Source organism: Mchenga conophoros, linkage group LG14 (genome assembly GCF_057382185.1).
Source record: "Mchenga conophoros isolate Kocher_MC1m ecotype Shallow Benthic linkage group LG14, M_conophoros_male_GT1.1, whole genome shotgun sequence".
Classification (NCBI taxonomy): Eukaryota; Metazoa; Chordata; class Actinopteri; order Cichliformes; family Cichlidae; genus Mchenga; species Mchenga conophoros.
In genome coordinates this window covers 3,080,127-3,094,030 of record NC_140539.1, presented here as the reverse complement: position 1 = coordinate 3,094,030, position 13,904 = coordinate 3,080,127, and the positions used below count along the sequence as shown (strand labels likewise).

The window sequence follows — 13,904 nt, the reverse complement described above, 5'->3', positions numbered from 1 at the left end:
AATATTATTCTGTACGGGCCTACAGTGATATAGAGAAGGGTTAGCATTAGTAAGATGAACTATTACAAATTCATCTAAGCAAATAAATTTTTAAATGATAACAAAATTTTTAAAAAAGTGATAAATTATTAAAAGTTATACATTATGAGTGTTAGTGCATGTGTTTTGAAAGATTTCTTGCATCGTGTATCATGTACCTGTAATCACATAGTAAAAAAATTAAACCCGTGGTTTAGGCTTGAATTAATTTGCCACTATGTGTTTATACACCAGTCTGCAGTTTACCATTAGTCATTATTTATCTCTGGCTGTCTCTCTCCCCTCACCTCTCGCTGATTGCAGCTGCCGCTCCCTGAGCCTGGTTCTGCTCGAGGTTTCTTCCTGTTAAAAGGGAGTTTTTGCTTCCCACTGTTGCTCATAGGGGGTCGTTTGAATGTTGGAGTTTTTCTCTGTATTATTTTAGTCTTTACCGTCAAATATGAAGTGCCTGGAGGCAACTGTTATTGCCATTTGGTACTATTTAAATAAAACTGAATTGAATTGAACCACTAATTTTTTAATGCTTCAGATGTTGCTCTAGCCTTAAGTTTATAGTGAAAACATAAATATCTGACTGAAATCTACCAAAAGAAATAAGAAATTGACACCACCTGAATTTTCTACCACTTATTTGAGTCTGCCCGCCACCAGGCCCTCTGACCACCACCAGTAGGCAACGGGTGAAGTGTCTTGCCCAAGGACAAAACGGCCGAGAATGACTGAGCCGGGGCTCGAACCGGCAACCTTCTGATTATAAGACGAACGCCCAACTCTTGAGCCACGATCGCCCCACATTACACTTTCGGAAATCCTTATGCTCAAGCATGGTGTTTGTTATCTACAAGCTGTGCATCTTATCATAGAAGTCCAACAAAAAACACAACTGGGGTTCGGATCGAGAAGGGATGTAACTCCCAGTCACATCCCTTGAGGTCACACTCTCCTTGCCCATATGAGTGTACAAGTCCCCAGTAGGTGAGTGAAGTCCCAAACATCACTGGATACACCGAACTGTCATTTTGTCCCATAAGTGCAAGCAACAGGCAGGACCTGTTCAACTTCTTTGTCCACCTGGAAAACATACAGACACTGAACTGGGGGAAAACACGTGTAGCAGCCACTTTACTCCCGAATAACCAAAGCACAGAGTCCCTCCTACAAGTGGTGGCCCCACAGGAGGGAGGACCCATGTATTGGTGTCTCTGGTGTCACAGTGAGACCCTTTGTTCAATAAACACTTGCTAAGAGGTTTAGTCATGGTTTAAAAAGTCACACTTCTTATACATTTGCTTATTTAAGGACAAGTCCAAATGATGCAGTTCTCATTACACATAAAGGACAATGCAGGATTCCAGTTCTTCAGCTGCCATTTACTGTTATTTAATTGCAAGGCCAAATTCTTTAAATTATTTATGCATAAATAAATGACCAATTTCTACATATTCAGTATATCATAATATTCAGCCATTATTTGAATGTCTCCTGAAGTGCATTCCCAGGTTTAGCCTTCTCAGCGGTAAAAATGTGAATCCAAAGTCAAAAGGTGTGATTGATCATGCTGTGGAAAATGAAACTCATGTGAATGTTTTTGCTTCGACATTCAGGGACATTTCCCAGTGGCGCCAGAGGAGGTTAGGCGGGTTAAGAATCTTAGCAGGACTGCTAAAGCCTTTTGGAGCGGCTCCTTATTAATCTCTCCCACACCCCCAGCAAGACATTAGCAATAGGTTTAGGCCGATTTACCTCGCCTGATAACGCCCCGCCAGATTTTTCCAATCAGTCGTACACATGTGTACACAAACACAGATACAGAAAACTATATTTTATCTACACACTTGCAGACTTTAACAACAAGCAGCTGTTTTCCTTGCATGCATCTGTCTGTCTTCTTCACTCGTCTGTTCTTCACTTCACTCATTTCTTGCTTCACTTTGTATAAAGTTACATTTCTTTCATTCCTTTTTCTCAACTTCATCATTTCCACCCCTTTTTGGATGAAACCACCATTCTCGTCTCCAATTTTCTTTCTGCTCTAGCAATTTCCTTCATAGCTGTCTTTCTATCAATTTATTTCCTGTATTCTTCCTTCTCTATAATTTCCCGTTTACCTTCATTTGATGGGTATTTGGGTTCTTCATCTTGTTTCTTTCTAAAGTCATTCCCCTTTTCTCTTTTGATTTTGTTTCCTTGAACCATCCAGTAGGGGAGGTGATTTATCACTGTTCTTGGCCTGCATCGACATAATGTGGCTTCTAAGTTTGATAGAAAAAAAGGTTGTTGTGCATTAGTTAAATATTGAAGTCTCACACAGAAGAGCAGGATTCAGACCCTGTGTAGTTTTTCATCTTACATCTGTTTGTTTTCTCTCACTGGTATGACTCAATGATTCTGTTATATTATGGTTGTGGTTTTCTGTAGGCAGCACACAGTTGTACAGTCTTTAATGTTAAACTCGGTTTTACACTGTGGACCAGTGTCACAAATATTAATGCAAAACTTTACTGCAACACCCTGGTGTGCTGAGATTTTTGGACTCTCTTTCACACCTCAGCTTGCCACCCCACCCCCTCAAATCCTAGCATGGACACCCTGTGTGTTGGAGGGGTGAGTTAAGACCCCCCGACTATCCTGGATTATCCTTCATATAAGAGCCTTAGTGCTGGCCAGTACTGCAGGACTACTGTCCACGTCAACATACACTCTCTCTCACACACACGTGCACACACGTATGCAATCATATGCTGACCTCAGAGGAGGAATCAGGGCAACAAGGATACAGCTCAGTGATAAGGAAAAATAATAACAGGTAGGTCTTCATAAGTGTGTCTTTCAGCATCATGAATAAATGATTCTTCTTTGGACTTATAATGGAGTCGCTTTCCTGTCCCTGACTTTAAAATCGTAGATTTTTTTCCAAGTCACTTCAGTTATTTGTGGATTAAAAATGTTGGAACAAAGAAAACAAACATAACAACTTTGAAATGACAAACTCAGTTAGATAATCAATAGAAATGTACTTATTGGTTCATTAATTTATTATTGTTTGAAGCGAAGGGTCAAACATTTCAAATATCACCTTCGTTTCTCGATAGCTTTGTTGCAATTTTATAGACATTAGAATTAAATTATTTTCAGTAAAACAGGTTTTTATGTACTTTCAAAAATGCAGCAATTGTACAAAATGTTAATATTCCCCATTAATACCTGTGTAACTGCAGCACCCAGGTAACAACATAAGCTTTATGTACAGACGTCAGCTTGCATATATTGATGTGACAGCATGCTTATGTTGTATCATTTAACTACCACCTACACTACATCTACACTATATGTTGCTGCAATCAGTGCACTTGTTTGCAGAGCTGAGTTATTGGTTTCATCTAAAATAATTTTTTAATACTAAAATAATTAAAAGAGGGCATAGTCATGTCTACATTTGCAGTTTAGCTTTAATGAAATTGACTGAAAACACTTTACTCTGTTTTTGACTTTTCATTATCAAACATAAAATTGGCTTTAAATACTATTGTTGAGTAAAAACGTCAAGAATCTTTATTGTCATCTTTAAAAGAAGTGATCCAACTTTTAAAATGTATGTTAGACAAGAGGGGAATTCTGGAATAAGCTGGTGAAGTGATGGAGTGTGCCCAGGGGCCACAGAGTGGTGGTTGTAGCTGACTTCAGTAGGTGAAGGGGACAGACGTGATGAGGAGGTGTTGGGTAGATGTGGTGTTAAGGAGAGAATGAGGAAGAGCACATGATAGTGATTTTCCTAAAAGGATGGAAATGGCTGCTGTGAACAAATAGTTGAAGAAAACAGAGTAACATAGAGCAACGTATAAGAATGGAGGGAGGTGCACATCTTTTGCTGAAGGTGCAATCTGATAGAGATGGGAGACTGGGGAGAATGTAGCTCGGCAGAGTTGGATGGTAGACTGTAGGATGACTCTGGAAATCAAGAAGAGCAAGGGAGTGAAGGTAAAAGCAAAAGTCGAAGAAGGACGAATGTTGCACAGAGTTCAGGAATGAGTTGAGACATGATAGAAAACAGCCGGTAGATGACTGTGAAGGTACAGCTGAAGTGCTGAGAGAAACTGTTGAGAAGGTGTTAGCTGTTTGCACTGCACTGATAGAAGAAGACATCGAGGTCTGGTGGTAGAATGAGGAAGCACAGGAAAGGATCCGAAGGAAAAGGTTAGCAAGAAAAAGTGGGATAAGCAGAGAGGTGAAAGAAGTAGACAGGAGAGAGGGTGGATAAGGCAACGATCAGTAAGGAGGAAATGAAGAGGATGAAGAATGGGAATGCAGTTGGTCCCAATGACGTACCTGTAGAGGTACGGAGATGTCTGTTTTCCACCAGTACCTACTCAGCTCAACTGCACTTTACTCTGCTTCAATCAATTTCCATTAGAATTGAGTGCCACCTAATGTCTCTGGAGTCATTATAGCAACAGCGCCAAAAGTCCTGTAATGTCATTTGTATGTAACACACTCACAACACAACAATGGAGGACGTTAAGGTGATTTTGCTCCTGGTCTCTGGCTCTTTGTCCGACTCGGGGACTGCGGTTGTTAAAAATGGCAGTTTTGATTTCTGTGAAAGAGACACTCTCATGACTTATTTGGTCACGCTACTGGCTAGTCGATGCAGTCTGTTGTCACATTTTCAGATCAACTCAGATTGCTTGGAACCCCGGTTGAGTAGGTACCAAAGAAAGACCTGGTACCAGGTACCACTGCCTCTAAAAACTGAGTCAAGCTGAGCCGAGCAGAGTAGGTACCTCATGAGTGAAAAAGGGAGAAGGCAGTGGATGTTTTAATGAAATTATTTAACACAGGAGAAATGAGAGTGTATGGTTTACAAAGAAAAACTGTACTGATGCCAATTTTCAAAAGCAGAGCTGTAAAAATGTTGTTCTGCAGCATTCGCAACGCCACCACAGGGATCAGTATGTTGTCATTTCTCAAGCAAAAGCCTTGATAAAACTACTTACGTGGATATAAACTCAAATTCTGCTCCACACTCATCCAGGATATTACTTTTATATTAACAATAATAGTATTTGCTATTCAAAATAAAATAAAATAAAGAGTAAAATAAATTGTTCTTTCAAAATGTAGCACCACATTTCCTTGCCACGGTCAGTATGATGAAGACTTGAGGATGGTGGGTGTGTGTCATCAAACAGGCGACCAATGATCTGCTGCCGTTGTCTGAAGTTTACAGCTTCATTTAGGAAAACGTCTCGTTCAGTCCACAGAGTTGCTGTGGAGGGCGTTGATTGATTTAAGCTCTCTCTCTCTCAGTGTGTGGATTTTTTTCAGTTGTGTGTGTGTGATAAAGAGAGAGGGAGTGTTTGGGCGGAGAAGGTGGAGATTAAAGAGGCGGGGTAGTTGCTGTGCTTTGGCCAATGCTCTATGGAGGCCAGTCCTATAAAGCGCTGCAGCCGTGAAATGCGTTTTATTGTCGCTTAATCCTCACACTGTGGCAGAGCCCCATTTCACACTGGATTGTGGGGGGGGGGGCCTGTGTGTGTGTGTCAGTGAGAGAGTTTACGCGCTCACACTCCCCGGGGCCGTGGCTAATTGAACAAATTTGCACAGCAGGGGTGGAGGCACATGCACTGCAGGAGATTTGATTTATGAGCACTGAGGCTGGAGCACACATATACTGACAAAGATGGCACATCTGTGCAAATAACTGAATATATAGCATTTATTATATGCATACATATTTCTTTCAAATCATCAAAGACACACTTACAAGCAAGAACATTCTGGTGTTAGATAGTAAGAAAGTGCAGTCACCACTGGATTGTTTACCTGAAATTAAAAAAAGAAATTCCCAAAAAGTTGGGACACTTTCAAAATTGCAACAAAAACTAAAATCTGTAATTTGATCATTTACTTCAACTGTAATTAATATGGCAAATGAGCAAAGATTTTCAGGGTCAACACCAAACAAGTTTACCCCAGGCTCTCTCTCCAGGCTCTCCTACTTTGTGCAGAGTGAGGCCTAATATTGTCCTGCTGACACAGACAATGTCTTGATGGGAGCATATGTCTCTCTAAAATTTCTATGTAAGCCTCTGCATCAATGGTGTCTTCGTATGTGCAAATCCCCCACGTGCACTGATGCACCTCCACACCAATAGGCTTAAAAAAGGCTTTTTGTGTCTCGGTCCATCATAAAATGGTCTAAACCAGAAGTAGTATGTTTGGTTTTATGTTTCCATGTTTATTTCTGATAAACACAGAGTTTTTGGAAGTCATTTATTATCGTTTTTGCCCCCCCCCCCCCCCCCCAAAAAAAAACAAAAAACAAAAACAAAAGGCAAATAAAGCTACAATAAAAATCTGCTGTAAGTGGCTAAAACTGGTTTTCATGTACTATAGGATCAAATAACAACCATACTATCCAAATTCTAATTCATTTATTTAGACAGGAGTCCATCACATATCGAATTTGATTTGTTAAATCCTAATTTCTCCTTTGTTCTGATGACACTGTCAACAGGATACAGTTGTGGCTTAACAACACTTAGGTCACTTTTTTAGTTTTTAACAACTCCAAGCTCCTTTATTGTAAAGTTTCATAATTCTCGACAGGTTTTTTATTGTTGACAGGTCTGTAGACCTGTGCAACTGGAATTTATCAACTTTATCAAAAACACTTTTCAAGTGAAGCAAGTTTGCACACAATTTAACAAGAGACAAAACACTATCTGAGCATTCAGTTCAGTTCAGTTTTACTTATAAAGCACCAAATCACATCAGCAGTTGTGTCAATGGGTTTATATTGTAACGTTAAATGATGTTATCAAAGCTGCTGATATTGTCATTCCGTACAAATCTAATCATGAGAAAGACGTTTTGGACAATTTGAAAATACCCTACTGAGTAACCATACTACAGAATAGCTTAAGAAGTTCCAAATGCTACTAGATACACTCCAAGGTCCTATATCATGGACAGCTCTCAGTGTTTTTCTTTTGTTTAAAACAATGATTTATTGACTTTTTGGAAACGAGACAAACAACAACAAATCAGCGCAGCCAAATGCAAACAGAAAGGAAAAAACCACAAATGTACACATCTGGGTCAGAATATGTACAGTATTCCACATTTGATCCCGTTTATGTAATAGCTCGGCAAGTTCACGAGGTAGGTGGTCAAACAAAGGCCGTCATATCCTATAGAATGCATCGCAATTGCCCTTTATAACGGCACTAAGGCGCTCCATTGGGAACACCTTGAATGTTTCTCTGTACCACTGTGTAACAGTGGGGGGGTCGTCTCTGCATCCATTGAAACACATCGCCTCACTAAATGTAAAAGTTTACATAATAAAAGCATTTGTACAGAAGACAGAGAGAGCCCTTCTACAGATAGACCCAAAAAGAACAGCACAGGGTTCAGTGGGACTGTCTGGTGAAAGATTGAGTTTAGCTCTATAGCAGTGTTTTTCCAAAATCTAACAATTAAAGGACATTGCCATATGCGATGGCAGTAAGTCCCCACATCTGTATTGCACAACTCTCGGTGTTTAATTTTGCTTTAGGAACTACCACCAATAAGCCCAGACAGTCACGTGTATAGTTATGTGCACGTTGGACATCAAATCTTCTGCCGCCTTTTTTTAAACTATGGCTGTTTGTAGAAGTCATGGAAGACCAAATGTTTTATAATCGAATCCCCTCATCCTCTGCAGATTTACCTTCTGTCGTCTCTAGTATTATTCTTGAGGTATCTAATTATTTGCCAACTTTTTAGCAGTGATGAATCCCTCTCCATCTTTACTTCTACAGCGATCGTGTTGTATTTCATCACCTGTTGCCACCGAATCGGATTAACTGTCAAATTCCAATAAAGTGCTTGAAAAACAAAGCATCTCCATAGGAGCTGTTTTATTCCTTCTTAAAATAGCAGCGAGGAGCAGTCATGACAAATTGTCTGATGTCTTCACCCCATCATTTCCATCTAAACGAATGCAGACACATGTTGCATGTTCAGCCCAGTGACCCCCCAGTGTAGTCAACTGCTGGGTGGTGTTTATTGCTGTGTTTTGGACTGGTGTGAGCTGCCTTGTTGACTGGTTTTTCTCTGCTCTCTCATTATGCTGCTTTGATGCTTCCACTGACACTTTGGTCAGAGTTTCCAACACCACAGCCGTGCTGTTTAAGGACAGCGCTCTATGTGTGTATTTGTGTGCGTTAGACTGAATGTGTATCTGTACACCGTGGTAGCTGGGTACATGAACGAAACAAAGTAGTGGCCACGCCAGCATCTGGGTCCCAGCCTGCAGAGTCATGGTGTCAAGGCGGTACACACACACACACACACACACACACACACACACACACACACACACACACACTGCAGAAAATCAGTGTCACATTTAGCTTGGCTCTCTCCCAGCCCTTCCCTGTCATTTACTGTATTAGCTGTGGTCTCAGTGCTGAAATGGCTCATTATGTGGGCTGTGTTAGTGTGTATGTATATGTGTGTGAGAGAATGTGTATGTGTGTGTCTGTTTGTATGTATGAATGTGACTGATTATACTCTGTAAGTGTGTTAGCGTGTGTGTCTGCACGGGTGAGTCAGAGGATCGTGTGCGAGTGTACCCGAGTGTGTGCGTACATTTGTGTGTGAGATGCTGTTGTTGTTTGTCTCCCCACACCACCACAGTGCTGGCCGCACACCCTTTGATGTATCTGTGTGTCTGTGTGTGTGCACGCGCGTGCGTGAGTGTGTCTTGATGTTGTGGCCACAGTGGATGACAAGACGTCCTGCTCTTTCTCAGCAGGATCCTTCCTGCAGCTGCACACACACACACACACACACACACACACACACACACACAGGGTCCATCTGTACCTGGTTACCTCACCCTACTGGCCTTATTCATCTTCTCGTCTCTTCATTCTCCCTTCAGTCAGGAAGTGACATCATTCTTGATTATTTCTCTGTCTCAACCTTACATTACAAAGGTCATTTCAGTGGCTTTGGATCCAACTTCAATTTGCTGTGAACCAAACATTCATCTCTAGGGAGCATTGTGTACTAATTTTCAGTATATTAAATATGAGATACGGTGCCATGAAATATTCAAAGTATTTTCTGTTTCCCCCACAAACTGTATTCTCAGCAGGGTGGGTAAATGTATTTAGACCACCGTGCAACACAAAAAACATAAACCAAAGCTAGACTAGTGACTAATGAGTGCATTGAAGCCCCAGACTAAATGAAATCTGTCTGCATTTGCAGCACTTTGAGGCAGGGTGACCCCACAGCACCTACAGTGTTCGGTAGGAGGGAGAAAAACAGAAGCACATGTGCCCGCTTTCTCCAGCACAACAGCATTTTCTCTGTTTTTTTCCACAGCAAAAACTCTTTCCAAAGGGAAATATGCAAGTTTTATTTCATATTTTCTTGACTTCATCTTGAAGTAGTTGCCAAGAAAAAAAAAGTAGAACTTTCACATCAAGGTTGGGAGTTAATATCTCGTATGAGTAACTTTATTCTTCAGCACAGTCTGAACTCTCTTAGATGAGATTTACTGTATTTTTTTAAGGAAATGTTCTGGAATCGTTCTTTAGGCTTCTTTGGGTGTCGGCTGCCTTTTCTTCCACTCTCTGGCAAAATGATCCCACAGTGCTTCAATAATTTTGAGGTCTGGGCTCTCAGGAGACAAATCCATGGCTAATAGCGTTGTATTGTGTGTTTTTATAGTCATGTACTGTATGTGTTTGCTGTATTGGCATTGTGTCTGGAATCATTGTCATGCAGTAAAATGAAGCCGCTGTCATTCAGACCCTTTCCATTTGGTATTGCATCGAAATCTGCTGGTGCATTTCTGCATTTCTTGGCTAAAATCCTGCACCAAACCACAACAGATAGCTGTACACACTCACTGCTGTACCTCTATCCTGACCTCAGAATTTACTGATAATTATGTGAAGCAAAAACTTCAAATTTGGATTCATCGCTTTTTAAGATTTGTTGCCACTAATTTTCAGTCAAGCTATATATATATATATATGTATTATATATATATATATATATATATATATATATATATATATGTATTATATATATATATATATATATGTATATATATATATAATACATATATATATATATATATATATGTATTATATATATATATATATATGTATTATATATATATGTATTATATATATATATATATGTATTATATGTGTGTGTGTTCATTACATATGTTTGGTTTCACAGGTGTTCAGTGGCTAAACAAACAAAAAACAAAACATGGTACGAGGACTGGACTGAAAAATTTGTTAAAAAGGAGCCAAAGAAAAACTGCAAACACGTCAGAAAGTTGGAGAACTGTTGCTCAAGACCAAGAAAATTAGTCTGCCCCCCTGGAAGCAATTTATTCAAAAAAATCTGTTGTGACTCAACACTTTTGCGTAACACTCTATATAATGATAATGTTACAATATTGTTATTTGGCCTTTTATGCATACACTATCATGCAACAGTTGCAGATGGTTGTACTGAGCTTTTGGTATCATTCATTGTGGGTGCATGATGGTAATCGCTTGCCATACTGAAAAAACTGGAGGCCAGTGGAACAGAAGTTTTTCTCCATTAATCCCATAAAACAGTTCAGTGTTTGTTGCGGATCACGTGGAGACGTGATCAATCCCTCTTCACTTATAATTAATTATTAACTATCACATTGTGATATTTTCTCACCTTTCAAGTCAGGCTCTGTTCTGTAATAATGGCAAAAATGTGTTCCTCTTTTATCTTTGAGTCTTTATGGGTGTATATCTGTGGGCAGGTTTTCATAATTCAAAAGTTTTTCAACCATGAACGATTTTTGTGTAGTTACATGAAAGTAAAAGTTGGGGTCAAAAACGAGTAAAGTAAAACTTCCCCTTCTCCTGGAAGCAGAGGCACCCAAGAGGCTCATGGCCTCTTTCAACTTCACACTTTGCACTTATACAATATATAACACTGAGCCCCCATATAAAGTATCCTTAGCTAGTGTATAAATATATAACATTTCGAACAATGGACATGTTCCCAGGATTCACTGGAGGCTGAAGCCTATGTCAGCGCTCACTGGGGAAAATAAGATACCCTAAATAACAAATGTCTGATTATTATTGAGCATGGTTTATTATTACTTTATATTTAAGTTGCCAAAACTACTTGTTTTAATCATTTGTGTTCAAATATCCTATTAAAATAAAAGTTTTATTGTCAACCCAACAATATACACTCAAGTATACAGTGGGACGAATTATCGTCCTCCTGGATCAAAGATGCAAACTGTAAAAATAAAATGAAAAAGTAAAAATAAAAAAATAAACTAAGTACAACAGTATTGTAGTTGAATAGAAACAGAATAAGAATAGAAAAGAATGAGAATAAATAAATACACAGTTCTCAATCATAATTAGTTAAACAGTTCTGTATCCATCATTACAACACTGATTTAATAAATGTGAAAGTCAAAATAAACACACACACACACACACACACACACACACACACACACACACACACAGACACTGGCTCTTTGATGCTGCCACTGATAGCTTTGGTGTGAGTCTAACTGTATTTCCACATTTGTGTGTGTATGTGCGCTCCAGTCTCGAGAGAGGCACAGCTCGTTGATTTTCTCAATGGAGGCTGTCTCCTGCACTTGGCCATATATGCACGTGTGTGTGTGTGTGTGTGCGCGTGTGTGTGTGTGTCCATGCGGACTGTGAAAACAACCTGCCGGTGGGTTGCATTATATCTTGGCTTTCAAGTATGTGCAGTTTCCTATCAGTTCGGTCCATCTAGTTTCCTTTTTCAGATTGCTACAAATACACATGAACAAACACACTTCCTTGTGTGTGGGTGGATGCATGTGTTTGCATGTCGCCCCTCCAGGATTTATTGTTGTTCATCACTGTGGCCCAAAGTAAATGGATGACGTATTAGCCTTGTTTTCTCTCCTCCTATTGTCTGCAGATCATCTGGAAGTGTTTTAAAGGCCAATGGCTCTCAAGTGCGGGACACTGAATCATTCAGAGACTTCACATAACAATATTTCCATTGTTTATTTGTCTTTTTTTTATGTCAGTGTTTTCTCCCCGTCTGGTTGGAGGGGGGAAAAGGAAATCAAGAGGAGCAGGGGATTAGTTTGTACAAGAATAAAATTGTTGTATCCTGGATTTTTGCTGGTCAGTGGTCAGTCTCATATTTCTTTTTCTTTCTCTTTTTAATTTTTTGCTAAGAGCATCTCTGAATTATCAGCTTTTGTTGAATTTCAAAGACACCCAGCTCTCTCTATCTCACACGCAGTCAGCAAAAAATAATTCAAATATTATAATACATCATTATAAAAATTATTTCTTTTTAGATGTAAAAACTACTTTAAAATTTTTGCTTTTTTGTAAAATTATCTAAATCTTGTGTGTATATAGTGTGTGTGTGTGTGTGTGTGTGTGTGTGTGGGTGGGAGAGAGAGCAGTAAAAAGACACCCTGCATGTGTGTGAGTTTGTCGGTCTTCTTGCTTTGTAAGCGTGCAGTAGGTGGGAATTATTCTTTGTGTATGAATGAATGTAACCATTTTTGTGTGCATGTGGCTGCTCATCCCGCCGTGTGTATGGTTGTGTGTGCATGTGTTTGTGTTGGCTGTGGCCAGCGGAGATCGATGGTCTGTAAAGTGGATTCCTTATTGGTCTGTTTGCTTTGGCAGCTCTTGAAAGAAGCCCACTGATTATACTCCCAGATGTGTCACACACATGCACACACACACACACACACACACACACACACACACACACACACACAGCTCACTGTTTCTTGCTTTCATGTCAGTGTACATATATGTGGAGCTGACAGAGGGGGGTATACATGCTTACCATCCTTCAAGCTTTTATGATCTGGCAGGTTACATCCTCACATCTTCTCAGATACTCGCTGTTTGTCTCTTTCTCACACATACACACAAATACGCACTTAATGGAACACAAAATGGCAACACTGTGACACTGCCACAGGAGGAATGGCTTCTGCAGCAGTGTAAGACATCCTTGATGTAGGGAGGTTTACATTTTATGAGCGAGGTGCAGGTGGAATGGTGCAAGGCTGAGAAGATGCCATGTCATAGACTGTATCAAACCAAAACACGGAAACGGTCACTGGTCACTACGTTCACACGCAATCGCTTCTTGAGTGTTATTACACATGACTGCAGCCCAGGGCTTCCTGGTTAGCATGCTAGCTTCAGTAAATATCTGGTCAGCACAACCTATACTGTGAGGGAAAATGATTTGAACCCCAGCTGATTTTAGAAGTTTGCCCATTAACAGAGAAATGATCAGTCTATAATTTTAGTAGTAGGTTTATTTGAACAGTGAGACACAGAACAATAACCAAAAAATCCAGAAAAATCCATTTCAAAGAAGTTATATTATATTAGGGTGGCTGTGGCTCAGGTGGTAGAGCAGATCAGCTACTGATTGGAAGGTTGGTGGTTCGATTCCTGGCTCCCCCAGTCTGCATGCCAAATATCCTTGGGCAAGATATTAACCCCAAATTGCTCTCCGATGCATCCATCGGAGTATGAATGTGTGTGAATGCTTATTAGTTGCACTTGACTATAGAAGTGCTTGTATAAGTGTGAATGGGTGAATGTGGCATGTTGTATAGAGCGCTTTGAGTACTCCTGGAGAGTAGAAAAGCGCTATATAAGAATCAGTCCAGTCCATTTATTATATCATTTATATAATTAATTGGCATTCTCGTCATGAATTAAATAAATATTTGATCCCTTTTTCAAAACGTGCTTTAGTACTTGGTGACTTGTGACTTGGAGGTC

General features: G+C 39.8%; 1 protein-coding gene across 3 annotated transcripts in view; it reads left to right on the top strand.

Annotated features, from left to right (window-relative positions):
• Positions 1-13,904, top strand: part of bcas3 (BCAS3 microtubule associated cell migration factor) — a 314,119-nt gene that overhangs the window by 251,099 nt on the left and 49,116 nt on the right. The window contains exon 23 of one of the 3 annotated variants that reach the window (XM_085244779.1): positions 12,049-12,097. The exons of the other annotated variants lie outside the window; for them this stretch is intronic. Coding sequence (XP_085100905.1) covers positions 12,049-12,068 — 20 coding nt within the window. The 3' untranslated portion in view covers positions 12,069-12,097. Of the gene's footprint in view, positions 1-12,048; positions 12,098-13,904 lie in introns of those variants that run through there. 3 annotated transcript variants of the gene reach the window in all.